Source organism: Eumetopias jubatus, unplaced genomic scaffold, assembly GCF_037043125.1.
Source record: "Eumetopias jubatus isolate StellerSeaLion01/CBP00866 unplaced genomic scaffold, mEumJub1_p1.0 scaffold_2, whole genome shotgun sequence".
Classification (NCBI taxonomy): Eukaryota; Metazoa; Chordata; class Mammalia; order Carnivora; family Otariidae; genus Eumetopias; species Eumetopias jubatus.
In genome coordinates this window covers 4,271,907-4,298,990 of record NW_028274808.1, presented here as the reverse complement: position 1 = coordinate 4,298,990, position 27,084 = coordinate 4,271,907, and the positions used below count along the sequence as shown (strand labels likewise).

The window sequence follows — 27,084 nt, the reverse complement described above, 5'->3', positions numbered from 1 at the left end:
TGTATTGGCCACATTCAGCTTTGAGAATGGCTTATGGGGTTTTTCCAGTTCTGAAAGCTGTCACGTGTTGTGGCTTTCGGTCACAGGTTTTAAAGTTTTTGATAGATTTACATGGATAACTCTTGTCTTTGGGGAAACAATTTATCTGGATACATTCTAAAGTGAATTTATGTACCTTCTAACAAGATGTCTTTGTACCACTTAATGCAAATAATAAAGGTCCTTAAAAAAGTCAAGGAAGGATTTGTGAATTCTAAATATTCTTGGACCAGGAAGGAAAACACCAAAAGCATTCATATGTACATATTTCACCCACCCTCATCTCTCTTTTCCCATTGTTGGTAGAAATTCAGCCCCTGCCTTCCCTGTGTCTGGCTATCAGATCCCCACTTCCTGCTGGTTGGCAGGGGTCCTAGGTCATCCACTGAAGTGCTCCTCCAAGATGGAACTGAAACGTTCTACCTTAGAAGAGCCAGAGACAGTAAAATGACAAACAGTGTTTTTAAACAACATTTTAAAAAACAGTGAACACTATTGCTTTAGTGATAGTGAATGTGGAATTAGAGATTTTTTATAAAAGACAAGATTGTGATTTATAGTGAATTATTTTCTATTGTGTTGTCTAAACTAACAGCATTTTGCAGGCTGGTTTCATGAACTGTTTTTTGTTTTCTTTTGTTTTTTTAATCTAGAACTGAGCACACTTTGACTATGTAAGCAGTGATTTCATAAACATGTCAATATAACGTATCTAAGTTGTAATATTTGTTTTCTAAGTGTTTCTACATTAGTTTGTCCCTATTGAAGTAGTTTTGTAATAAAAATCATTTTAGAAATCACTGAAATTCCCTTCCCATTTATTGGGAAAGTTTTATTTCTTAGTTTACAAACAAAACAATATTTCACATTCCTTTATACGTATATATCAAAATCCACTCCCAGGTCCATGTTAAAAAGAAAAAAAAAAGATACAGGTATAAAATACTTTATTGGAAATGCTTTTCTGAAAATCATTTTTTAAAATATTTATTTGAGAGAGAGAGTGAGTGAGAGAGAGCACAAACAGAGGGAGGGACAGAGTGAGAGAGAGAAGCAGACTCCCCACCGAGCAGGGAGCCAGACGTGGGGCTGGATCCCAGGACCCTGAGATCATGACCTGAGCCCAAGGCAGATGCTTAACTGACTGAGCCACCCAGGCACTCCTGAAATCATTTATTTTTTAAGTGACAGTCTCCTTGGTTTATTTCACTACTTCATGATAACTCTGACTTACTGATCATATGCTAAATTTAAACCAGAAAAATGTGGACAGTAACCAACAATCTTCAACTTGATCCATTTAACCTAATGGTGAATCAACGAATTTCAAAATTATGTTCTGAGTATGAAATGTCATCCTGTTGATTAGGTTTCAAGGCAGTTGGATTAGGCAGAGAATGCTCTCAACATAAAAAGTGAGCAGGTCCAGGGGTGCCTGGGTGGCTCAGTTGTTAAGTGTCTACCTTTTGGCTCTGGTCATGATCCCGGGGTACTGGGACTGAGCCCCACATCAGGCTCCCTGCTCAGTGGGAAGCCTGTTTCTCCTTCTCCCACTCCCCCTGCTTGTTCCCTCTCTTGCTGTCTCTCTCTATCAAATCAATCAATCTTTAAAAAGTGAGCAGGTCCAGAACAGAATCAAGGCTTTCTTACCAACTTGCTTTGTCAAAACTAATAGGTAAAACTTCCTTGTGAACCAGACACTATAAATGTGTGAAGACAACCAATTTGGAATATAATAGTGGTGCGTTTTTTTTTAAGTCTGATAGATTAATGAGATCTTCAATTTATTATGTAATTCAGTTGTTTGTCCAACAAACATTGATTAAACATTGATTAGCGATGTGTGTTTGGCAGTGTTGGTCTTGAAGGAATAGGATCAGCATGGCATTCATTCCTGCTGTATTTCTGATTCCACTTTTTCAGATGCCCATAGTCCTACTGTGTTACTTGGCTGCTAACGCTGGGAGACTGTGGAATCTCATAATTAGAAAAATAATCTACGTATCACCTAGAACACAGAGTCTAAGCAGAATTGTATTTTTTCCTCTTCTCAAGTTGCATTTATTTATACTTTTAAAAGGATCTTTAAACATGGTTAAATGGTAGATATTCTAAAACATGAATACATTTTCTCTATTTTTTTCAGGCAAAATGAAAATGTGTTTGTGCTAGGTTTGCTAATCTGAATAGTTCAAATGCAGTGCATGTTTTGTGATAGAAGTGTATCTCAATAGAACTATCTTTAACTTTTTTTTTTTTCTTTCAATAGTTTTACCTAGCCACACATGTGGAAATCCTGGGGAAATACTGAAAGGAGTTCTCCATGGAACAAGGTTCAATATCGGGGACAAGATCAGGTATAGCTGTCTCTCTGGCTATATCTTGGAAGGCCATGCAATTCTGACCTGCATCGTCAGCCCTGGGAATGGTGCTTTGTGGGACTTCCCGGCTCCGTTTTGCAGGGGTGAGTACCAGATGACCAGAGGGTGTTATGAACTCAGAGTAAATATGTGGCTTTGGTACTGATGGTATAAAAGTTTCCCCTACATGAAAAGAATTCACATCCTGCTGGGTCTTGCCACGTCAGTTTATTCTGTTGCTAGAAGTCATGTTCCATGTGGCCCAAGGAGCCATGACTGGACCCTGTAAATCCAATAACAAACTTAGATGTGTTCCTTAAATACCCACATTTTTCTTCCTTCAGTTTCTCGACTTCTATGGCCTTCTGCATAATGTTATCACTTGCTCTCCTAGCGTTCTGGGATTTACTATGCACATTTATGTTCTTGATTTGATGGCTTCTTTTTTTTTTATCTTTTTTTCTCATTAAAAATAACAAACACACACACACAAAAACAAACAAACAGACAAACACAGGGGCGCCTGGGTGGCTCAGTCATTAAGCATCTGCCTTCGGCTCAGGTCATGACCCCAGGGTCTTGGGATCTAGTCCCACATTGGGCTCCCTGCTCAGCGGGAAGCCTGCTTCTCCCTCTCCCACTCCCCCTGCTTGTGTTCCTTCTCTCTGTGTGTCTCTCTCTGTCAAATAAATAAATAAATGACAAACATGACTTGATAATTAAAGGATACCTTTTAAGGACTCTTTCAGCACTCTTAGTCCTTTGAAATAAGGTGATTGTGAAAGAATACGCCATATCCAAGTGCTCAGTGGCATGATTTGGGGCGAGGTTAGAATTACTTTCCTGACACACCCTGTGATTTTAGGCCTTTTCCATAACATTATTTTACTGCTCCAATAACTTTAGGAAAGAGCTGACTGTAACTCTTAAATTCTGACTTTCCTGAGGGAAAACTCACCTTAGGGTTTCAAAAATAAAAGTGTAGCCAACCTTTATTAAGGCCTTACTGTGAGGCCAGAAATCTTGCTGAATGCTTTACTCAGATCATATCAATATTCATAACAACCATGGACACTTGTTTAACAGATAAAGAAACACAATTTGTATTTTCAACAGGTCCCAGAGATAGGCAGTGTATGATCTGTTGAGACTCATATGCGTGTCTGACTTCTAATCCATGCTCATAGTCCCGCGACTTTCCAACCTCGGCTGTGAGACCTCACAGAGCCACGCTTTGTCACCCATGCACTCCTGGACTGTCTCTCTCTTTTTTTTTTAATTTTTTATTGTTATGTTAATCACCATATATTACATCATTTGTTTTGGTGTAGTGTTCCATGATTCATTGTTTGTTCGGAGCCATCAAAAGGAATGAGATCTTGCCATTTGCAACGACGTGGATGGAACTGGAGGGTGTTATGCTTAGTGAAATAAGTCAATCAGAGAAAGACATGTATCATATGACCTCACTGATATGAGGAATTCTTAATCTCAGGAACAAACTGAGGGTTGCTGGAGTGGTCGGGGGTGGGAGGGATGGGGTGGCTGGGTGATAGACATTGGGGAGGGTATGTGCTACGGTGAGTGCTGTGAATTGTGTAATACTGTTGAATCACAGATCTGTACTTCTGAAACAAATAACGCAACATATTTTAAGAAAAAAGAAAAAGAAGAAGATAGCAGGAGAGGAAGAATGAAGGGGAGTAAGTCAGAGGGGGAGAGGAACCAGGAGAGATGATGGACTCTGAAAAACAAACTGAGGTTTCTAGAGGGGAGGAGGGTTGGGGGATGGGTTAGCCTGGTGATGGGTATTAAAGAGGGCACATTCTGCATGGAGCACTGGGTGTTATGAACAAACCCATGCACTCCTGATTCAGTCTATGCTACTTAATGGATACTTTGCTTCTTTAAAATTGCTTTGGTTAAATGCTGTAGGCTCCTAAGATCTCCCAGGCGCTAACTACATGTGCAATGGTGTATTACTACCAGTGCTAGACTCCTGTTACTCTAATTCCTGCTGGTAGCTAGGACATACTGATCACTTCAGCTGTTTCAGATTTCATCTTCACAAGTAGGTATTTGATTGCAGACTCCTTTTGCAGCTGAGGAATCCAAAGTTAAGGACTGTGACTTGTCCAAGGTGTTCTAGCTAGTAGTTGATGGAGGTCAGGCATAGTTCAGATTATTCCCAAAAGAGCCCATAGTTCAAATTATTCCTCCATCCTGGAGAAAATCCTACTGGGAATATTTTCTATTCCAAGTGTCTATGTTTCCTCTGGAAATGCGTATTTCCTCTGCATGTCTCTGAAGTCTATTATCTCTCTCCCCCCGTCTCTCTTTTTCCTTACTGCTATTTATTATTTTCCATTTTGTCAAAAGAACAGTGTACTCAAAATCCAGACCTCTGTTCCTTTTGCCTTGTTTTTTTGTTTGTTTGTTTGTTTTGTTTTTGTTTTGTTTTGATTCTCCTCAAGTAACTGATCCCACTTAAGGACACTGCCCCTGGGATATCCTAAATATATGCTCTCTTCCTTGCCCCCACCATTGTTCCCTTCCACTCTGGATAAACATTGGAGCTCCTGCAGCTTTGTTTTCTTATTCCCTGTATGCTAGGTGTGCTTATCTTTATTCCCACCACCCACTCCACATTTCCAGTTCCCATTTTTTTTTCTTTTCACTCAGACCCACTTCACGTTGGTTAGAGTTGCATGTGTAGAATCTCAGCGTCCATCCTACATTCTACTCCCTGATGGTCCTTCCCAACACACATAGCTTCGTCACCACCTTTCTCCCTCAGCCAGACCCCTTCAGTGACTCAGCAGGAGTGACGTGCCAAGTCTTTGTTATGACTACCAATGTGCCCCAGGATGACTGTGGCTTGACTGAATTGTGAATGTAATATGTCAGTGTTCCCAGACACAGACTGAAGTGTTTCTCCCCACATACAATGTTCTGTCAGGGCTCATGGGTGCTGGCTTTCCTCAAAGCCACTGACAGTAGCATCCCTTCTGCTCTGCATTCCTCACACCCCATGATGAACTGGATGTCACTGTTGGGGGAGTGTTTACACCACTGAAATTGTCAATCCTTACATACCAGAATTCCTTCCCAACATACCACTCCATGCTTAATCCCAAACTTCTGCTGTTTTTATCCTGTTACACAGTTTACCTTTTTACCTTCCTTAGGGCCATAAATCTTACTAATTTATCAGGTTTACACGTAAGTCCAAATTTATGTCATTTCTTACATTGCAACCTCCTTTGAGATTGCTTAAAAAAAAGTCCTTCTGGCCTATAGCACTTATTTTGTTACCATTTTATATATGGACATAATGTCTTAACGTTGTTTCTTGAATTAGTTTTTGACCTCCCAGGAAATAGTATATAGTCATAAAAATTTTGTAACTACACTCTCAATTCCTCTTTACATTAAAATTTAGCCTAGTCTATAGCTCTTTCCCCTTTTACTGCTATCCCTGATTCCCTCAGGAACTTAATAGAGGTATAGAAATATGTTGAGTATCACATAAAGAGTCATTGTAAACTTGAAAATGCAAAAAGTAAATATTAGCAGTAGCCATAACCACTTCTTTCTTCCCCAAGGAGTTTTCTTCTTAATCGAAGGGTCTTTACTAATTCCACAATTATAAACCTTATAAAGTCAAAGTTAATATAACAATAGGCCCATAATCATTCTTATTCAATCACCAATTTACTAAATTACAGCCATATTAATATACTTTGGTCAGGATAAATATTCATTCTTCTTTATTACAGATTATTACATTTATACTTACATTTTGCTCTTCCCAGGGCTTGGGCTAGTAGCAAATTCAAAGGGCATTAAATTAGATATAATTATTTTATGAAACAAATTTGAAAGCTGCAATAGTTTGTCATTGAATTGGGTAACTGAATTATCAAGAAAAAAAATCAATGACCTAATTCTTATAAATGTGTAGATGTGGCATATCTAGGGGAGACATAAATGAATTTCAGTGAAGTGGGCTTAGATTATTTATAAAAATGAAATGAGGGTACTTTCTGTTTCCCCTGCATTCTAGTTATTTAGTTCCAGGAATCACTGGAGGATTCTTCTGGATAGCGTTACTAATGGTAATACCACTATACCCCATTACAATGACTTCTGGCTAGTGTTGAAAAATTTGCCTATTAACTCCAAGTGGCAGTATTTAACCTGAACAAGGGCACTTAAAGGTGTGTATCATTTCTAAAATCATGTGATACTCTTTAAAGAAAGATGGGAGAACCACATATTCAATAAAATTAGTGCATAATAAAATGGGACACCAGCCTCTTCTGCTTAAAATGGATTCCTCTAATTACTATAATGACCCACATCAAACTGACTTCTTTCCAGAATGAGATTCCAGATTTCCGTCTTCTGGAAGTATCCTGTTTCCATCTTCCTCATTTACCCTGGAGTTTTCAACTTAACATCTAGATCTTCCTTAATTTCATTCCATTTTTGCCTATGGCTCCTATCGTCTCTTCCAGTCTTTGCAAAGATTTGCTGTTTCTGTGTGTGCAGGTATGGTGGGTATTTAGAGGAGAAATACAAAAGAGGAAAAGAGGGAAGTAGATAGAACCAATAATAGGTGCTCTCAGCTCAGAATTTATGTGCCATCTTCATCTGCTTTATGCTTCCCCTACTGTATTATTAAATCAAAAAGACTACAACATGAGGCACCAGGATATATCACACATTACTTTGGTCCCCTGGACACTGGAGGGCCATAGAGTATAAAATCTGAAAGAGCATGGATTCTTCTTGAATGGAAACCAAACAGCAGGCTGTTGTCTCCAGATTTATGGCATGATCAAGAAGGTAGAAAGGAAGTAAGTAAAGAGCTGCATTTGGAAAATGCTCCTTCATAAGAAACAATTATCTGATCCAAAGCAACCCCAGGGAGAAGTGGTCCTCACCTCAAGTTATCCCAGCATGAAGTAGGTCAGTACCTCCTTTACTGCCTCTCCTTAAACCCGGCAACTCTCCAATTCTGGACCTCATTTTTTAAGTATCAGTGTGATCTTACACCAGCTGCCTTATTCCATGAACATAGCAACACGGAGAATATGTAGATATGAGGGGCATTTGGGGACCTGAGCTATGGCTGGGTGTGGAAGAGATTAGGATAGCTTAATAGTTTTTGCTTTGCATAAATGATAGGACAGTTGCATTAGTCATATGCTATTTGAAATAAGCCAGCTCCAAGCAAACGGTAGTCTACTCCAGCCAGAGATACATGCTATTTCTTCCCTAAACATCACCTTTGATGTGCCTTGATGCTTTCAATGCTGGAACACTTTGTATTTGCAAAGTGCTTTATAGAATAATTCTTAACAGCTATTGCAGAGCTGAGATACCTGAACTCATAGATCTGGACATTATCAATTATAAGCTGTCCTAAAAAAAACTTATTTTTGTATATTCTGCACTTCACAGATTAGTCTATGTTAACATTATATGCACAACTTCTATGAACTTCCATAGAAAGGCATCTAACAATTGTGTTTATATAATTTCAATTTGCAAATATGCTGAAGTCCATAAATTCATGAACCTGTTTTTATCTCTAATCACCTTGAGATGTAGGCAGGGGAATTAAAATTATTCTTCTAATAAAAGTAAGGAGGTTTCAAATTGTGCTGACATAGGTTATAAATTTATGACTTGGACAATATAACAAGATAGTTGATTGAATCATCCTTTTATTAAAATTTGTTTAATATAAGTGGCATATGCACATAATTAAAAAATAGTAATAGCAAAGGGATTACTATGAAAAGAAACATCTCATTGAAACTACCATACTCTATGCCATAGATAGTTTGATAACATTTAACTATTTTTTTATTATTGTAACTGCTTATACTGTTCTTTTTTATCAATTTTATTTTTTAATTGACTTCTTGCTATGAGTATTAACATCTGTTACTCCCATCTACCATGTCTTGTTTTTCCTAATTTTTTAACTTTTAAAAATTTTTTTGGTTTCTCCTAATTTAGATTTCTGTATATTATCTTAAAAAGTTAAATACACAGTCAGTATATATATATTTTTTTTTCTCCAAAGGCACAGGAAAGGCTTTAGTGGCACTAGAGCTCAAACTGAAAGGAGACCTAGCACGGCCAGCGAGTAGTGATGCTGTCTCTCCAAACAGAGCAGAGGCCCTGCTTATACTGAGAAAATCCCCACTGGGGTTCGCAGTCTAATATGCTAAGGAGGGGGAAGCAGGGAAAATGCTTCATCCTGATTGGCTGGAAAGGCTTCACCCTGATTGGTTGATAGTGGCAGGCAACACAGGCCGCTCATTGGTGCTTTGTGAAGCCGTGGTCCTCTGGCCAATACTCCAGCCTGCATCCGGGAGCATCCTAGTTCTGGCTTTGGGATGGCCGTCCACCCCCATTAGCGAGCCAGCAAGTTCAGGTCCTGAATCTTCAGTCCCACCGAGTCCTGTCTGGTCTTAGGGTCCCTTCATAGTCGCCAAAATCTGTTCCCAGAATTGATGTCTGAGGGCCAAAAAAATGTTAGAAACAAGGACAGACCCAAAAATCAAAAGCCCAGGCGAGGCTTTATCAGGATTACAGCTCAGGCTGACAGGAGACACAGCATTAACAGAGACTAGTTAGGTGGCCTCTCTCTCTCTGGTGTGTCTTCTAATCCTTTCCTCCTGCCTTATTCTCTCAGCTGTAAAAAACTTTTGTAATATCAAAGTTGTTAACATTTATATTTTATGTTTTAATCACAATTAAGTCCTTCTTAATTTGTCTAAAGGCTGAAAAGCAATAAATAACATTCATATTATTATAACTATGTAAATATTTTTCACTGCAGAGCTAAGTATTATGCCTGTAATTAGACTGCCTCCTCTATAATCCAAAATCACAACCTCTGTTGCACTCAGAGCTCAGATGAATTCTTTCTTAGCCTCAATTATTCATAATAATGCCATAATTACTTTTGTTTCACATTTGGACCAAGGCTATCTTGTATAACGTATTTAGCTAATGTAATATTAGCAAGCTCAAACACAAATGTTGTGTGCACATAGTAAACTCCACATGAATATTCCTGATGGCAAGTGGTTCTGATATGATTAATAATTTGGAAACTTCTGTACCTGGCTTTCAATGAGTTGCCAGCCTTGTCTCCATGCAGCTGGCAGAGTGAGGACAAACCTGGAGTGGGTAGAACAGGTCCCTGCATGTACATCGTGTTGGTTAGACTCAGCCCTTGTGTTCACACTTAACTGGAAGGGAGGTGAGGAGTTGGATCTCCCTTAGGAAGAAGAAGAAACAGATTTGGTAAATAGCTGGCCTGTTCATGCCACGACTGCCTTCCATTGGTCCTAAAATTTTGAATTATCTTTATTTTTCACTTGCACATTAGTAAAACTTAATGTGTTGTCACAATAATCCGGATGTTTTCTACTTTACACGTGTTTGAATTTTTACTAGAAGCAAACTCTATTCTTCCTGAAGGCCATAGACTTTCTGTTAAACTAGATTGCTTCATGTTTCAGACCATTGCTTTCTGTCCTTCCTGAGGTCTCTAGTTGCCACTTCTCCCAGGATATTGTACTTCCATTGCCCTACCCAAACCCAAACCCACTACCCCCAGCTCCCTGAACTATCCCTCAGAGGGTTCTGCACCGGCTTCCCAGGCTGTTCCTTCACTACCCCACTCAATCTGCCCACTTTTCCCTAAATCCAATGTCTTCCTTTCTCTTTGTTTCACCTCAAATAGCTCCTTAAGAACAGTTGCTTCAGAGGAAAATCCTTTAAGCCTTAGCATGCCTGCAAATGTCCTTGTCTGCATCCACATTCATGGATACTATAGCTGAGTATAAAATCATACAAGGAAAATATTTCTTCCCAGAATTGTTAAAGCATTGTTTCATTATTTTAGACGTATTATTGGCTTCTGCTGAAGTATAGTCTTTCCCCACCCCCTGACACACACACAGGCACACACGTAGGCAAGTGGATTTTGAAGTTTGTAACTGAAGAGATTGGCTCAAGCTAAAAATGTAATGTTTTCCAGGCATATGTCAAGAGAAAATGGAGAGGTTTTTAAGAAAGCAAACACAAGTGAGAGATTTTTTTTGAGGGAAGATACTATATTTGTAATCTTCTTGGGTAGAAGGATAAGACACATGGTATGGGAAAATGCCATAGATGCACTTGTTCAAGATGAGCTAGGTTGTAGCCCAGAGCATCCTCTGTGTGTGATGTAGCTGGTGGGGTCTGTGACTGTCATCACCTGGTCAGGGATTAAGGGGATGTTCAGCTGCCACATGCCTAATAAAAGCTAATTCTTCAGTGTTTAGAACAGTGTTTTCCACTTGAAATATAATGCAAGTACGAGCTGACCATGTAATTAAAATTTCCTAATAATTACATTGATGAAGTCAAAACAAACAGGTGAAATTAATTTTAATACATTTTCTTAATGGAACATAGTCCAAAGATGACCATTTCAACGTAAAATCAGTATAAACTATTAATGAAGGAGTTTGTGTTTTTTCCACACTCTTCTTGAAAACCTGGTGTGTATTTTAGAGTTACAACATATCTCAATTTGAAAGCCATGTTTCAAATTCTCATTTGCCACATATGCTGGCAGCTGTAATTTCAAATGGCTCAGATTTCTTTCACAGGCAGAGGAATTTTAGTATTCTTTGTTCCTTCCCCACCAGTTGTTAATGCATGTGGAGTTCTGGTGCTGAGTGGGTTTCATTTTCACTTATGATGTAGATTCAATATATAGATGTAGGTTCATGATAAGGACTGATAAGAAAATGGGTCTGAAGTATACAAATCTGTGTCATAGTCTGATTGGAATTCTTCCCTTTAACTTCTCAGCAATTGCTGAAGCAGATTTGAGCTGAATAGTATCAGAAAGTAGAGTCTATTTTTAAAATTAGTTTAGGCAAGAGATAAGAGTGAGCTAGCTCTTGATTAATCCAAAATCATTTCTCAAAAGGAACCTCATTTCATATGCGGTCTTACTTTTGGAACAAATGACATTGGGGTCTAATGAATGAAGATTATGGATAACTTTGAAGAAGGTGCAGATTAGTTGGTGGAGTAAGCAAAGAATTGGAAACAGCTTTGTGCATGTAGGACTCAACAAGTATGAACGAGGGGGCGCCTGGGTGGCTCAGTCGCTAAGCGTCTGCCTTTGGCTCAGGTCATGATCCCAGGGTCCTGGGATTGAGCCCCATGTCCAGTTCCATGCTCAGTGGGGAGTCTCCTTCTCCCTCTCCCTCTTCTCCTCCCCCCATTCACACTCTCTCTCTCTCTCTCTCTCTCTCAAATAAAAATGAACGAATAAAAATAAGTCTCATTCTGGGGAGGGGAAGAGCTCGATTTAATTCTGGAAACTTGCTTCCCCAGATGTACACTGTTACCTATACTAAGGTAAGATGTTCACCAGCCAGAAAGCCACACAGGTGACGTCGGGACCCAGCAGTTTAGCACCAGAGGCCACATACCCAATATCTACACAGTATTATGAAGAGAAAAAGCGAATATTTTTAAAAGATGCTATTCTCAGTATTAGTATGAGGATTATGGGAAATAGCATATGCTAAGCACCTTGCAAAGTCCAGCACATAAAGAAGGTGAATGAACAGAGACGATGGAGCATCACATTATAGGTGCCGCAGTGCTACCTGGGAGCAGATCTTGCTTGCCAATTGTGTGCTGTATCTTCGGTCAAACTTATTTTCTCTCTCTGGTCCAGATTTCCTTCTCTGTATAATAGTAACTATTTCATACATCTGTCGTAAAGATTAAGTGAGACCATCCAGGTAAAGTGTTTAGCCAAGAAACTGACGTAGTGAAATTCTATAAAATTTAACTATTATAATTACTGCTCCTATCCCATCTGCCTTCTAGTCTTAAAAGCAGTGTCAGATTTTGGAACTACGTGAATGAAGCCCAGTGGGCAAACAATCTGAAAACAAATTCATGTAACCTACAGGATCTCAGTGCTGGTAGCTCTTAGAAGGTTTTTATGCATCACTGATACTCTTTGGGATGAAAAAAATAAAAACTAGCAGGCTGATTTAAGGAGAGAAATTGAATGAAGGGGGAGACTCGGAGGGGAGATGAAGTGCCTCCTGAAGGGTTAGTCCATGTAGGAACAGGTCATTCTATTTTACGGGTCACTGTTGAAATGCATCGGTAAGACAGAAATTAAATGGACAACATGCACTTGGATACACAAATGCATATACATAGCATGACAGTGCAGAAAATATAGACTTAGCAATATTCCAGATGTAGATTCTTTCTAGAGTCCTTTTTTCTTAAGGGAATCATTGATCAAACTCAAAGTATCTGAATAGGTAGTGCAGTAACATTTGTTATCAAATGATAGAAATTTCAGTTTGGTCACCTAAATTGCCAAGTTGTTGTTTTTTTTTTTTTTTAAGATTTTGTTTTTTGACAGAGAGACAGCGAGAGAGGGAACACAAGCAGGGGGAGTGGGAGAGGGAGAAGCAGGCTTCCTGCTGAGCAGGGAGCCCGATGCGGGGCTCGATCCCAGGACCCTGGGATCATGACCTGAGCCGGAAGCAGACTCTTAATGACTGACCCACCCAGGTGCCCCTTAAATTGTCAAGTTTTAAGAAAAATTTGTAATACTAGTAGTGAAACATCTAGCAATGACCAGAGAGCAAGCCCTGTTTACATGCCTTACATATATTCTTATATTTAATTTTCAAAATAACCATTCAAGTTCCATGTTTCCATTGATCCTGTTTCTAACATAGTCTCGGGCACCAAGGCATGAAGTAACCTTTCTGAGGTCACCTAGTAGCAGGTGAAAGAGGCAGAATCCGAACCTGGGCATTTCATGTCATTTGTTCCTGCAGTGTCCTGCCCATTCCCTTCTAAATTACAAGAGAAATAAATGTCTTTAAAATAATCTAAGTTTTAGATTGTAAATAAACATTTGAGTTTGAATTAGACATTCACTTTTCTTGAGAACTCTGTTTGAGCCTGGCCTGAAAAACCTGGGAAGGGGCAGAGGGAACACGGCTTGGTGGAGATGTGCTCTCAGGATCAGCCAGTGACTCTGTTTCCCCCTAGAGCGATGAAAGTGGGGAGGGGGGTGTTCAGTGTCCTCCTGTTTCTCCACCTGCTCCCACACACAGCACAGGAAGATGTCTCCCAGCCCCACAGGCCATTCAGAGGTTGTGTGCCCAGAAAGGAGAAAAACAAAGGCAGTCAGATGCCAGGAGGGGAAAGCGATGCTGGGCTCAGTATCTTCTGTGGAGGTGTCAGTGGTTTAAGCCAGTCACCAGACTGCCTCCTGGAAGTGACTAACCATGGGTTGCAAATGAAAAATTTTGTGCACGCTTAGCTCAAGAGAACCTTAAGCCCGTAGAGAGCAGTAAGGCCTTTCTCATATTTTATTTTAAAGGCTAAATATGATTTGCGAGAGCTAAGTCTTTGTAGAGTAAATCAACCTTGGAGAGAACAAAGCAGATAGTTGTCTGTTTTCTCAGTCAAATGGCCTTCCTGCTCTGGGGAAGGGCTTTCTTTGTATTAAGTTGGTGCAAACCTCTTTTCTTCTTTCTTCCTTGCAGCTTTAGGTTCTTCACTAAACCCCACCCCTCAACTGTCCTCCCAGGAATCCCCCACCCTTGAGCAGAAAGACAAGACTTGGCAGATGGTGCCAGGTAGTTGGTTCAGTGTGGTGGCAAGGAGGAGGTGGTGGTCTGGCTCCAAGCAGAGTCATCGTGGGAGGCAGTTGAGGCAATATACAAAAATATTTGAGAGGTAGCTGACCAATAATTATTCCTTCTTTATTTTCTATTTCCAACCAATGGAATCTTTTAAGGTAACTCTGAGATACTCAAGAAGGAAAGCCATGGAGAAGTAGAGAGAGCATGGCTAAATATTTTATTTAGATCAAATCTCCAATGCAGGTGTCATATTATAAACTTTACACACTATTTTGTATCATTCAAAATTTTGAGGTTAATGTTTATATTTTGTGATGAGGAACTGAATTCCCTGACATGCAAGTCATCTTATCCAAGGATACAAAGACAGTTAGTGCTATAGCCCATTCTCATTTTGTGCTTTTTATGTTTACCGCAGACTGCTGCCTCCTTTTTGGGGAAATTTGAAGGGGAGATTGTTCGCTATTGTTTTGTTGAGAGGCATGATCTGTAAACTATCAAAAATAATAGCAAATGGATCATTATTGGAAGCTAAGCTTCCATAAAGCTCTAACCTTGTTTCTGTCTAAACACATGCATTTAAGATAAATATTCACCTAAATGTGTCAAAACACATTGTCAGTATTATGTGATGACTTTAAAGAATACAGGATGTGACAGTTGTTATGCCTTTTTTTTTTTTTTTAAGAGTTGACTTGTTTTATGCATTTTGGGGCAGTTGCATTTTCCTTAGAAGGATGAATGATCGTTAGCAAGCCAAGGTACCATGAAATGAAGAACGAAGAGTGATTTGAGGAATACCTTTAATAAAACAGTCTCAATAATGTATGCTTGTGGTTCACGTGGAGCTGTCTCAATCTGCGAATTTCTTTAATTGATAACCCTTACATAACGTGACTGGAAATGACAATATGTCACTTGCCAGTGCTTTATGAAATGTCACTCGAGATTTTTTAATTGCAGATATTCCACTGCTAGTGATGATGGGGGGAGAGAGAGGCTGGGGAAGATGTAGCTGGAGGGGAGGAGGAGAGAGAGAAGTCATGCTTTTTATGGGAGCCTATAAATTCTGTGATATTTAAAACACAGCTGTGTTTTTATCAGTTATGTTACAGAAATAACATAAAATGAATGTTAAATGATCTGTCATGTCAGGACCACGCATTATGAAGTAAGATTGAGTGGGACAATCTTCATATAAGAAACCTGGCTCTAAATTAAGTTTGAATGACTTTAGACAATTTTGTTTTAAGTACTTTTTTTGCACACTGTTCAATAAACAACTCTAAGTCTTACCAAATAGGGGGAAAAAAAGAGGTATTGAAAATACATGTCAACATTATATTATAGTAAATTTGGTTTACATGTTTTGCATTTCAGTCTTCAATAGGCTTTCTACTAAGTGCCTTTTTTTTTTACATTATCTCATTAAATACAATCTTGTAACAACTTTAAAGCATAATCACAAGTGCCTGTAAGCCAATTATTTTTCAGTTTTGTGGATTAATTTATGGTATTTTTCTGTGATTTTATTCCAGGTAACACATTCAGTTGTAGAACTGAATTTGACTAATGCCAATATAAATATATTCATGTTCATTGTGATAGGTAGTAATGGACTTGCTTAATAGGAAAGACTTGATCACTCAAGATCCCGCTTTGTCATGTATTAGCTGGGACATCTTGGACAAGCTCTTTGCTTGTAAAGCTACCGGTTCTGAATCCATTAAATTAGACTAATACTTTTAATCTCACAGGACTGGTAAGGATTACTTAAGATGCTCAAAGTGCTCAATACCAATAATTGCTATTATTATTGCAAAGATTATCATTGAAGAGCTAAGATGGAAGGAGAATAGGGACCAAAGGAGACTAACTCAAGCTCTGAAAATCTCTCAGAGTTTAAAGTCACAGAGCATATTACATTTATTGTTTTTCTTTTTCAATATCAGGGTTATATCATAAACTTTTTAGTTTTAATTGATAGCATTTTATTCTCAACATCCTCAAAATTATACAAATTAATAGTTATTTCTCTCCCCATAATTGAACATAATGAGTGTTTCCAATGTTTACTGTAGCACATAATGCTCTAATTAGTGTCTCTGTACATATACATATATGATTTCTTTTGTTCTGTTTAATTCTTTCCTAAGGATAGAGTTCTAGGAAAGTTGTTTATGCATTGCACACTTGCTGAACAAATTTCCATGCTACAAGGAGTTTCCCCACGATTACTCTCGGTTTTGATGTATTTACTTTTAATTTGCTAAGAATTTAGTAGTATCAAAATGATGTCCCAAAGTTGCCTTAATTGTCTTGATTTCCAATAGAACATGCCTATTTATTATTTGTGTTCATTCTTTAATGAAACACTTGGTTATAAAGGACCTACAAATTTTCAGATACACTTATCAGGTCAGTAAGTTTTTCCTGTCAAGGGCCAGATAGTAAATATTTTATGTCTTTCAAACCATATTGTCTCTATATCAGCTAGTCAGTTATAGAAACATTTCCATAGATATTACCTAAACAAATACGCATGGCTGTGTTCCAATAAAGCTTTATTTATAATAACAGGGATACAAATGTGGCCCACAAGCTGTAGTTTATGTACATTAGTTCCTGAAGCCGTGGCTACAAAATGAACAAAACAAGAAAAACCCCAGCTGTCATGGAAATAATATTTTTCCTTGGGAATAGATAACACAGATACATAGAAAGATGAGTAAAAACAAACACACCACATATCTAATAGTAATGACTGCTCAGAGATGTTCTCATAAGTGACATTTGACCAAGAACTGTAGTAACCAGCTACCTGGTTTGCCCAGGGCTGTCCCAGTTTTAGTACCTAAAGTCCTATATCCTGGGAAACCTCTGTCTTTGGCAAAACCAAAATCACTTGGACCCCTCATGGAGATGAGAGAGTAAACCCTAAGGGAATATCAAGAGTGGTCCAGATCAAAGAAATGGCTAGGACTTTGGTCCTGAGACTAGCACATACAGCGAGAGAAAGAGGGATATCATAGCATCCAGTATGGCTGGGACAGATTAGACAATGGTGTGCCTGGTAGGAAAGGAGGTCAAAGAAAAGGCAGGAGGAGAAACGTCCTGGAGGGTCCTGTGGTCCATAGCATGGACACTAGCTTCTATTGTGAATAATATGAAAAGGCATAATGTTTGGAGAAGTGACATCATCTCATTTAGAATTTGAGAGGATTACTTGACTGCTCTTTTGAGAAGAGAATCTATGGTGGGAAGGAGAAAATCAGAGAACCTGTGAGGAAGCCATCACAATATTCAAAGTGAGAGATGATGTTATTTTGAGAGGTGATAGTGGCAGGGCATGCTGCGAGATGCAGTTGGATTGAGAACAGAGTTTGAAGAAATGGCCAGTAGGGTTCTATAACGCTGTACTCATGGGATTTGAAAGAAATAAAAGAGTCATGGATGATGCCAAGGCATTTTTACTGAGTCAGTGGGAGAGTGGAGTTGCTATCTATTGAGATGGAAAAGACACTGAAAGTTCAGATTTGGAAAGGGAAGGATCAGGAGTATGACTTGGGGGCCATCTGGAATGCTGTTTAGACATCCATATGGATGCATCATGGAGGCAGTTGGATACATAACACTGAATTCAGGAGAGAGATCTGGAATTGAACTACAAATTTGAGAACTGTCAGCATACAGATGGGATTTAAATCCATGCAACTGAGCCTAGATGAGACCAATAAGGGAATGAATATAGTCAGGGAGGAACAAGGTCTAACGATGGAACCTTGGGCATTGTGCTAAGGATTGGAGGGTGACAGGAAACAAGGTAGGGCTGAGTATAAATGGCCGATAAGGTCAGAGCAAGCCTGAGAAGAGTATTTCCTAAAACTCCTAGTGAATAAATGTGTGTACACATTGAACCAGTGCCATTTTTATTGTAGCAGGTATGTAAGATTTAATCAATGGTACAAAATGGGAGAAGGGATCACTCTACTGTTTTTGCAAACTTCTGTTCATTTGCAATTATTTCAAAGTTTAAAAAATAGTTTTAAAAACCTAGTGAAAAAAAAAAAAAACACACATACTTCAAGGAAGAGGAAATGGATAACTGCCCAGTGTTGTTGAGGGCTTATGTGACATGAGAACTGACTGTAGGATTTATTGATGTTGCTCCTTGAGAAGAGCAGCTGCTGTGGGCCAGGAAGGATAAAATCATGACTCGAGTGGGTTCAAGAGAGGATGGGAACAAATTCAAGATTGCAATAATAGACATTTTTTTTTAATGTGTCCCTGGGAAAGGGATTTTTTTTTTTTCAAATTAGGACTAGAGGTGCATGTGCAATCTGGAGGTAGATGTGGACTCGAGGTGTAGTTACTTTAAAAAAATTGGGGTAAATTATAACATGTTTGTATGCTGAGGACAATTCTCCAACAAAAAAAAAAAAAAAAAAAAAAGGAAAATGATCATTTTGAGAGAGGAGAGAGTGTTGAAGCTTGGGCTTAGAAAATTGATCAGGGATGAAAGCAAGAACACAAACAGATGTTTACCCTAGGTAGGAATCTTTCTGGTGTATACAGGATGGATGTTTTATGAGCAGAAGTACAAAGAAGTGATCAAATAGGGTATTCACAGATTATAAAATTTCTTTAGATTTTTTTTTATTTTTAGTAAATAGAAAATCACTACATAAGGGTAAGAATATGGCAGGGCATGTTGGCAGGTTAAGGATGAAGGGACTAAGAAATGGTCATCCCCCAAAAGGAAGACTAAAACCCGATGGAAATGAAGTAAGAATACCATCTTTAAAGGCCAGTGTGGATTTGACCATCGATTTAAAGTTAGACCCATCTGCATATTTCTCGTTTTGCTTTTTCTCCAGCCAGATTTAACTCTATGTGAATAAATGTGGATTTGGCCCAAGTTTGAATCTAAGGTATTGACAGTGGACTTACTGCAAGGGCAAGGGAGTGATTTAAATAATGGCCGTGAAATCTAAGGATGTCAAGGTGAGACACGAGGGCATGAAGGAATGAGTGGGAGGTGGCAAGATCAGGGGACTCTGAGGTCCTGTGGAGCCAAAGAATTGCTGAAGTCAAGATGTTCGGGAAAATGGGGGTCTGATCACAGGACACTTCAAATGCAGCTCTGGAAAATCATCAGGTATCGTGGTGAAAAGATGAAAGGCTAGGTTGGGGACAAAGTGCTGGTTTGGAGCCAGATTGGGAGAGGGGGTGAGTGAACTGAGAAGCCAGTCTTCAGAGGACTGTCCAGCATTGATATGGAAACCAAGAATTCGACCAAGCTTGGAGCTGGAGAACATGACAGTGTGCCAGGGATAAAAATCTTCAAAGAATAATGGGGATGCCCTGGGGATTTTGTAGATGACCAGAGGAAGAAGCTGTTGGATTCTGGGGACCAGAGACTCAAAGCTGGGGCAATTTAGGGAGGAAAAAACAAAGGATCCGGAAAGAGTAATGAGATGTGCATAGGTGGCGATGTTGTCCAGCTCCAGGGCCAGCCGTACTTGGGCTGTGGAGGCAAACGTTTACCATGTGGGAGGCCTTCATGATGCACCATCTCAGAAGACATCTGGGTTTCCATTACATAAAGAGGGGTTGCCTCAGAATGGTTGAGAGGTAGGAACTTTTACTGATAGTTGACCTTGAGTTTCACAGGACCTAGTGGAAGGGTCAAGAACTTGGGAGAGTTAGGAGGACAGACAAATGAGATGCATAGATCTTTGGGGGTTGTGGAGTTGTGGGGCGATGAGGAGACCACTGCTTCTTTTGGTGAGCATAGACATGTACAAAGATAAAGGATTTAAAAGGATAATCTCCTGATGGTCTCAGATATAACATAGTGGTGGTGTCTATAGAAACATTACACGTAGATTTGGGGCTGTCCTCCATTCCAGGCCCTAGAACAGCAGAAGGCAGGGAAGGTAGTTGCTTCTGGACCTTCAGCTCTTTGTGATTCTCTCTCTCTGGACCACTCCTTCCTCCTGGGATAATCAGCAAGTGGACTTGGGAAGTACAGTCTTACCCAAAGCAGCATAACTTTTTAAAACTTAAGAGAAAACGCTCAAAAATAATTTAATGAACCATCATTGACTGATTGCCATATGCCAAGCGGGAGGATATAGTAATAGCTATTTTTATTTTTATAGCATTGTGCTAGCAGTTTATAGCTAATAATGCATTTAACCCTCATGTCAACACTATGAATCAATGAGTATCAATGGAGAGATACCATTATCCTCTCCATTACAGATACGTAAACTGAGGCACAGAGAAGAGAAGAACTTTCACACAAAAGCCAGTGGGAGAACTCAGTTCAGACCCAGACCTTCTGACTTCAGGGTTTTAATCGGCACTGGTGTCTACACAGCCTTAGGCAGAGTACATTAGAGAATATCTCCTAGTATTAGAAATTGAACATTACGCATGCATTTGTGTGTGTATTCCTTTTTTTTCCTGGATAATTGTCCATTCAATCTTAAAATTGAGAATAGACTACCCATCTGGTAGTATACCTTGCATTTTATAAATTTAATATTGTAACTCAGGAATTTACTGAAGCAGTCTTACAAATGCTTGGTAAACACATCCATAGTCCTGTGGTTTGGATACATCCTACTGTAATGATTTATCCGTTGTTAAACTTTTTGGTGGTTTCCATTTTTCTTTATGATAAATATGGCAAGGTATGTCTCTAAATAATGTTTTATTCCGTATTTTGAATTATGCCCTTAAGATATATTCCTAGCAACATTTATACCCAGGCAAGGCATATAATAATTTTAGAGTTTAGAACGAAACTTTGTGGAAGTTTGGAAATTCCTCAGGGGAAAGAGTGCCCTCTGATTTCTGCTTACAGTCAGAATTATTTTCCACACTTCCAGAAATCAGTAGATTCAAACACATCTTTTATTAAAAATCTTATCTTCTTCTTGGATTAAGTTGATGGCATTCAACCTCCTTTGAGCTGTAGAAGCCTCTTTTCAAATGCAAGATTTTGTGAACTCTCAATATAGGAAATTGATTTAAAGAAATAATTGCTCTGATTGAAATTTGTCATGGGAGCCAAAGCCCATTTTCTGGACTCTGTTTTGCTACTTGCAACCCTTTCATGGATGTCCTCGGAGCACAATTTGTAAACTAATGAAGAGACTCAGCATTGATACTCATTATTTTGTTGAAAAAAATATTTGTGGTATGCTCATTTTTACAGTCAGGTCCGTACCTGGCACTTTAGAACCTGACTTCATTTTCTTTCTGAATAATGGACTAAAAAGAAAAGAAAAAAGAAAAGAAAGAAAGAAAGAAGGAAAAGAAAAGAAAAAAGAAAAAGAGAGGCAGGAGACAATGGGAGTATAAGTAGCATTTACTAAAGCAGATCCCCCAGTTTTCAGCTTCCAAATAAATCCCTCTGGTATAGCAAAATTAATATTAAAGTAATATTTTGATGTATTTTATTCATATTAATATCCATGGAGCTTACATTATCTTAAACTTATTCTATTATTTGAATATTGGCCAGAATAATTTAGTTTATTGTAACAGTTGCTTACCTGTTTTAATACATTTTCCTTTGTGTGGGTGATTTCTAAGTTTACATCAGGTGGTTAACTATGGGACTTGAAATAATTTTTCCAGATGCCAGGAAACTTGCTCCCAGTCTCCTTAATGTTTTGCTTTGATTTATTTGCTTTCTCTGCCTGCCCTGACTTTATCTCTTCTTGAAATTTCCCCACTGCTCTGCTGAGTATAAAACGAACATTCCTGGTCTTGCGGCTTAGCTACTTGCTGAAAACAAAGCAAAATAAACGTACCAACCAAACCTCTCATGGATTGCTACAGTGATAAAAGTTTCTTGGCAATTAAATTTTGTCTGAAATCTCTCTGCTCAGAGGCGTGCTTCTTCCATTTTTTGAGACGATTATTTAAACCTTATACTTCAAAAAGCCACCTATTTCTATAACTAAGCATACTTTCTATTGCTAGTTTTAGAAATGGTGCAGCTTGGGTGCCCCAGAAATACATTTTGTTGGAGTCCCATCACACTAAATATAACTGGATGCCGGCATATCCGAACTGCTATAATGCTGGGATCATCACTCAGAGGGAATGGAGTTCATGGAGTTTCAGGCTGCCTTCTAGGAACAGGGACACTAGTCCAAAGAGAAGCTGATAAAGCCTACAGGCCAATGCTTTGCACTTAGCAAAGTGCTGAGAAGTAAACCAGAGCAGGATGAGGAGACAGGGAGTGATCAAAAGTGGGTGTCGGTTTACCTTCAGTGGACGGAGAAGTTGGGCCCAGGAAGGGGAGACCTGTCTCAGGCAGAGTGAGGAGAGCAAAAGCTCTGGAGCACAAACACACCGGGCTCTGCCCCAGGAGGCAGCCTGGTTAGAACAGCGTGAGGCAAAGGGGGGGACAGCGAGGGGCACAGTGCAGATGGGGGGGGCACCAGGAACTGGGAGGCGCGGGGTCAAATGACTCAGCGCGTTGATTTGATTCTGAGTGGTCATAGAGGTGTAATGGCTCCGAGAAGAAAATTTTAAAATTCACGTTGAATTAAAAAAAAATCCATCTGGCTGATTCGAGTGGAACAGATCACAGAGAAAGGATGGAGGCAAGGAGATGGGTTAGTTCTGAGTACTGTTGCATGTGTGTGCATGTGAGTGTGTGTGTGTCCCTGTGTGTATGTGTGTAAATGGTAATAAGAGAGAATCCAAAAGTCTGTGGCTGTAAGTTTTTTTCTAAGTCTGGTTAGTGACATCTAATTTTGAGACTCCTACATGTAATTTTCAAATAAAGCACTCATATTTAGCATTTTATTTATGAATAGAGATAAAATATTAGTGTTTAATTATTGTTTTTTGCATCGTTACTAGTTCTTATATGATGGGTGAAGCCGCCTTGTGAAAACGTCAGAAATTACAGACTTATGTATTTGAAAAAATATAATTCGTCATATAAAAGAATGTAAGTTATATTTGTCACACACATACTTTTCATCAAAATACTAATCATCAGGTTAAAGATACGTTAAAACAAGGACGATAAATCTATTATACTGTTAGTGATTATGTTGGTTTTCCTAGAGATAAAATAGTTTAGAAAATTATTCCTAATTAAGTTTATTTACTTAGGCTTATTCTTTGTGAGAAAAATCTGTGTGTTGTGTATCAAAAATGAGACCATTTTCAAATACTATTGCACCTACTCTAATTCTTTTAAATTATTTTATATAAGCAGATTATTTCAGGGAAAATGCCATGTGTATTTCCTCTGCATTTTAATGCATTTAAGTAAGCCACATATTAATTGATAATTAATTTTGACTCAAGGAAAGAATACTACATAGCATTTTAATGGCTTTAATTTGTCCTATTTAATTTCTCCTGTTCTATATAGTACTACTGAAAAGACCTGAAAAAAAGCACTAATTAAATTCATCTAAGTAAATGGTTCTCAACAAGGGACAATTTTATCCCCCAAAGAACATTTGGCAATCTCTGCAGATATTTTTCGTCAACACAACTGGGGATATTTCTGGCACTTAGTGGGCAGAGACTAGGATGCTTACCAAGTGTACCACAATGCATGGGACATCCTCTCTGAACAAAGAATTACATTGCCCAGAATGTCAACAGTGGTTAGATTGAGAAACCATGACACAGTGTTATCTCTTAATGATAACTTAAAAATGGAAATTGCTTTCTCCTGCTTACTATTAATGATAGGAGATACCTTTAATAATGAGATACAGGCATCTCTTTGGAAAGCAGAGTCTTCATTCATGTTTATTTCCCGAGGAAATGCCTGGAGATGCATTATGAGTGAATATTTTGTAATGGTGGATATCTCAGATTTTCAGATGTTTCCCTTGGAAATTGATGATGTAATTAAACATTAGGACAGGGATATATGATACTCTGTATGTTTCTTGGAGCTATTCAACTGAGAGAGTGTCTTTGAAACTGAACTAACAGTGCGCTACTCCCGCTGCATTTCTCTCCTGTTACAAATGACAACAAAACGAAATCAACAAGCAGGTATTGAGCTACAGTAGAATCTGTGTCCTAAGGCTTTAAGACAAGCTGAGGCAACTCATTGTCTTAGCACAATGGGAAGACCATAGATAAATGGCTGCTTCACACTCAAACTTTATCAAGATAACAGCAGTTTCTCTAGGAAAGTACAATTTCCTTTCATATAATTTTGGGGCACATTTTAGTAGTATATAGTAGGATACAAAGGTAAGTATAACATGGTACATGATTTTGAGATTTAGTTTGAGACTTTGAGGAACATAAAGAGATTTATTGTGAGGAATGTGCTAATGCCATTGTGGAGACTATGTCCAGCACAAGTTCCAGGAGAGTGTGTGGTGTAAGTTCCAGCCGGAATCCAAGCCTAAAGCTTGAGACCGTGGTTGTCTCAGCTCCAAGACAGGCAAGCAGAGAGCCTCTTCTCTCTTGCTCAGCCTTTTGTTCTGTTCAGGCCTTTAAGGTGTAAGGTGAGGTCCACCCACACTGGGTAGAGCAATCTGCTTTACTCTCTCTGCAAATTCAAATGTTAATCTCTTCTGAAAGCTCTCCTACAGACCTCCCCAGAGTAAAGTCCAGCTGAATATCTGGGCTCCCTGTGGCCCAGTCCCATTGAACATAAAATTCACCATCACGTCTAAATGTTCCTGGCCCATGCCCTTGAGTGCAGAGACTCTGAGGTACAGACTGAGGTGCAACCAATTTAATTGGGAGGCGATTCAGGAAGCAGAGAGAGGTAGTAGGAAGTGAGGCAGGAAAGTGATTAAAAAAATTATAAAGATTTATTTATTTTAGAGCGTGAGTGCATGAGTGGGGGGGGGCAGGGCTGAGGGAGAGGGAAAGAGAGAATCCCAAGCAGACCGCCCAGTAGCCTGGAGCCAGACTCCAGCTGATCTCATGACCCTGAGATCATGACCTGAGCCAGAACAAAGAGTGGGTTGCTTAAATGACTGAGCCACCCAGGCACCCCTGGAAAGTGATGTTAAAGTATTGATGCATACACACCTTAATACTGGTCAATTTGTTTTGCTTTTTGGCAAGGCAGAACTTATGCTTCTCTTAATGTTTTGCGATAATATTTATAACGATTAATTTTAATGCTACTCAGCTGATCTTGTTGATACTTAATGACTTTCTTAACATTTTCCAGATGTGGGTTTTTCATGAACAACCAGATTCTTTTTTTTATTATTATGTTATGTTAATCACCATACATTATATCATTAGTTTTTGATGTAGTGTTCCATGATTCATTGTTTGCATATAACACCCGGTGCTCCATGCAGAACGTACCCTCTTTAATACCCATCACCAGGCTAACCCATCCCCCCACCCCCCCAGAACCCTCAGTTTGTTTTTCAGAGTCCATCATCTCTCATGGTTTGTCTCCCCCTCTGATTTCCCCCCTTCATTCTTCCCTTCCTGCTATCTTCTTCTTTTTTTTTTTTTTAACATATATTGTATTGTTTGTTTCAGAGGTACAGGTCTGTGATTCAAAAATCTTACACAATTCACAGAGCTCACCATAGTACATACCCTCCCCAATGTCTGTCACCCAGCCACCCCATCCCTCTCACCACTCCAGCAACCCTCAGTTTGTTTCCTGAGATTAAGAATTCCTCATATCAGTGAGGTCATATGATACATGTCTTTCTCTGATTGACTTATTTTGCTCAGCATAACACCCTCCAGTTCCATCCATGAGAATCTTGACAACTGAAATAGGAATAGCAACAATAATTTTCTCATACATATTGAAAGGATTCAATAAATGGTCCAGATAAAAGACTCAGTACAAAATACCGTGCACCTAAAGTGTACTCAATAAATACAAGACCCTGAATTGAGTAACATGCCAAAGGTATGAACATCCTATATGTTATCCCTCATGTATATTATAAAATTGCCCCCAAATTTCATATCAATATACAGGAGCAAAGAATGATGTCAGTTTTACCCTTAGCTATTTTCCTTTTTTAAAAAATGTATTTTTAACTAATTATTTCACCATTGTTTTAATTTTAGGGTCTGATAACAAGAGAGGTTAAACCTTTGCCTGTGTTTAGAATTTCTTTCTGAAATTCATTCTTGCTTAAATTGTCATTTACAATCTTTTTTTATCAATCTTTGTGTATTCTTAAAAATGTGAGTAGAATAAAGTATAGATGACACCCTTTGTTATGTTGCAAATATTTTTTGTCTTGTTTTTTATTTTGAATTTTTTTATAGATTTGAAAAGAATTTCTTTATATAGGTAGTGTCATTTATTGTAATGTTTCTTTTGTTTTAATAACATACTTTCTGTTTAGTTAATACATTATATGGTGATATAGTGTATTCTGCTAATTTACCTATTATTTTATACATTCAAATATTTTAATTAATGCAATTAATATATATTTTCTATTAGGCTGTTTCTAAGTGATTTTTTCAAATTTCCCTTTTCCTAGTCACTTTGTTAATACACTCTTCTCCCATCACTGATGATGATCATTTTATCATATCCTGAATCCTCCTATGTATTTGGGTCCTCATAGCACCACCCTGTATTATGAGGAGAAAGGTTCCCATTCCTACGTAGTGCAGTCTTTATCATTAAGTGATATTTTAGAAGAAGGCAATTTAATATCTTTTGCAGTCATACTGGAAGTTCACAACTAATATGATTTCCAACATTAATGAGTTAAGATTAAATAAATTTTCCAAGGCCAAATGGGCTTTGGAAGATATGTACTCAGTTGTTTTATCTATATAGTTTTCTACTGATATTTTTATAAATCTAATAATAAAACAGTGTCTTTTTAAAAATATTTGCCAATCTAATATAGTAGTTACGTTACCCTTCCTTAAATGCTTTTATGTGTACAGATGAGTAAAATGTTACAGTTTAGAAAAAAATTCTCATACAA

At 38.5% G+C, this 27,084-nt stretch overlaps 1 protein-coding gene across 1 annotated transcript in view; it reads left to right on the top strand.

Annotated features, from left to right (window-relative positions):
* CSMD1 (CUB and Sushi multiple domains 1) overlaps positions 1-27,084 on the top strand; it is a 1,681,733-nt gene that overhangs the window by 629,254 nt on the left and 1,025,395 nt on the right. The window contains exon 7 of the mRNA XM_088021297.1: positions 2,309-2,503. Coding sequence (XP_087877423.1) covers positions 2,309-2,503 — 195 coding nt within the window. The remainder of the gene's footprint in view (positions 1-2,308; positions 2,504-27,084) is intronic.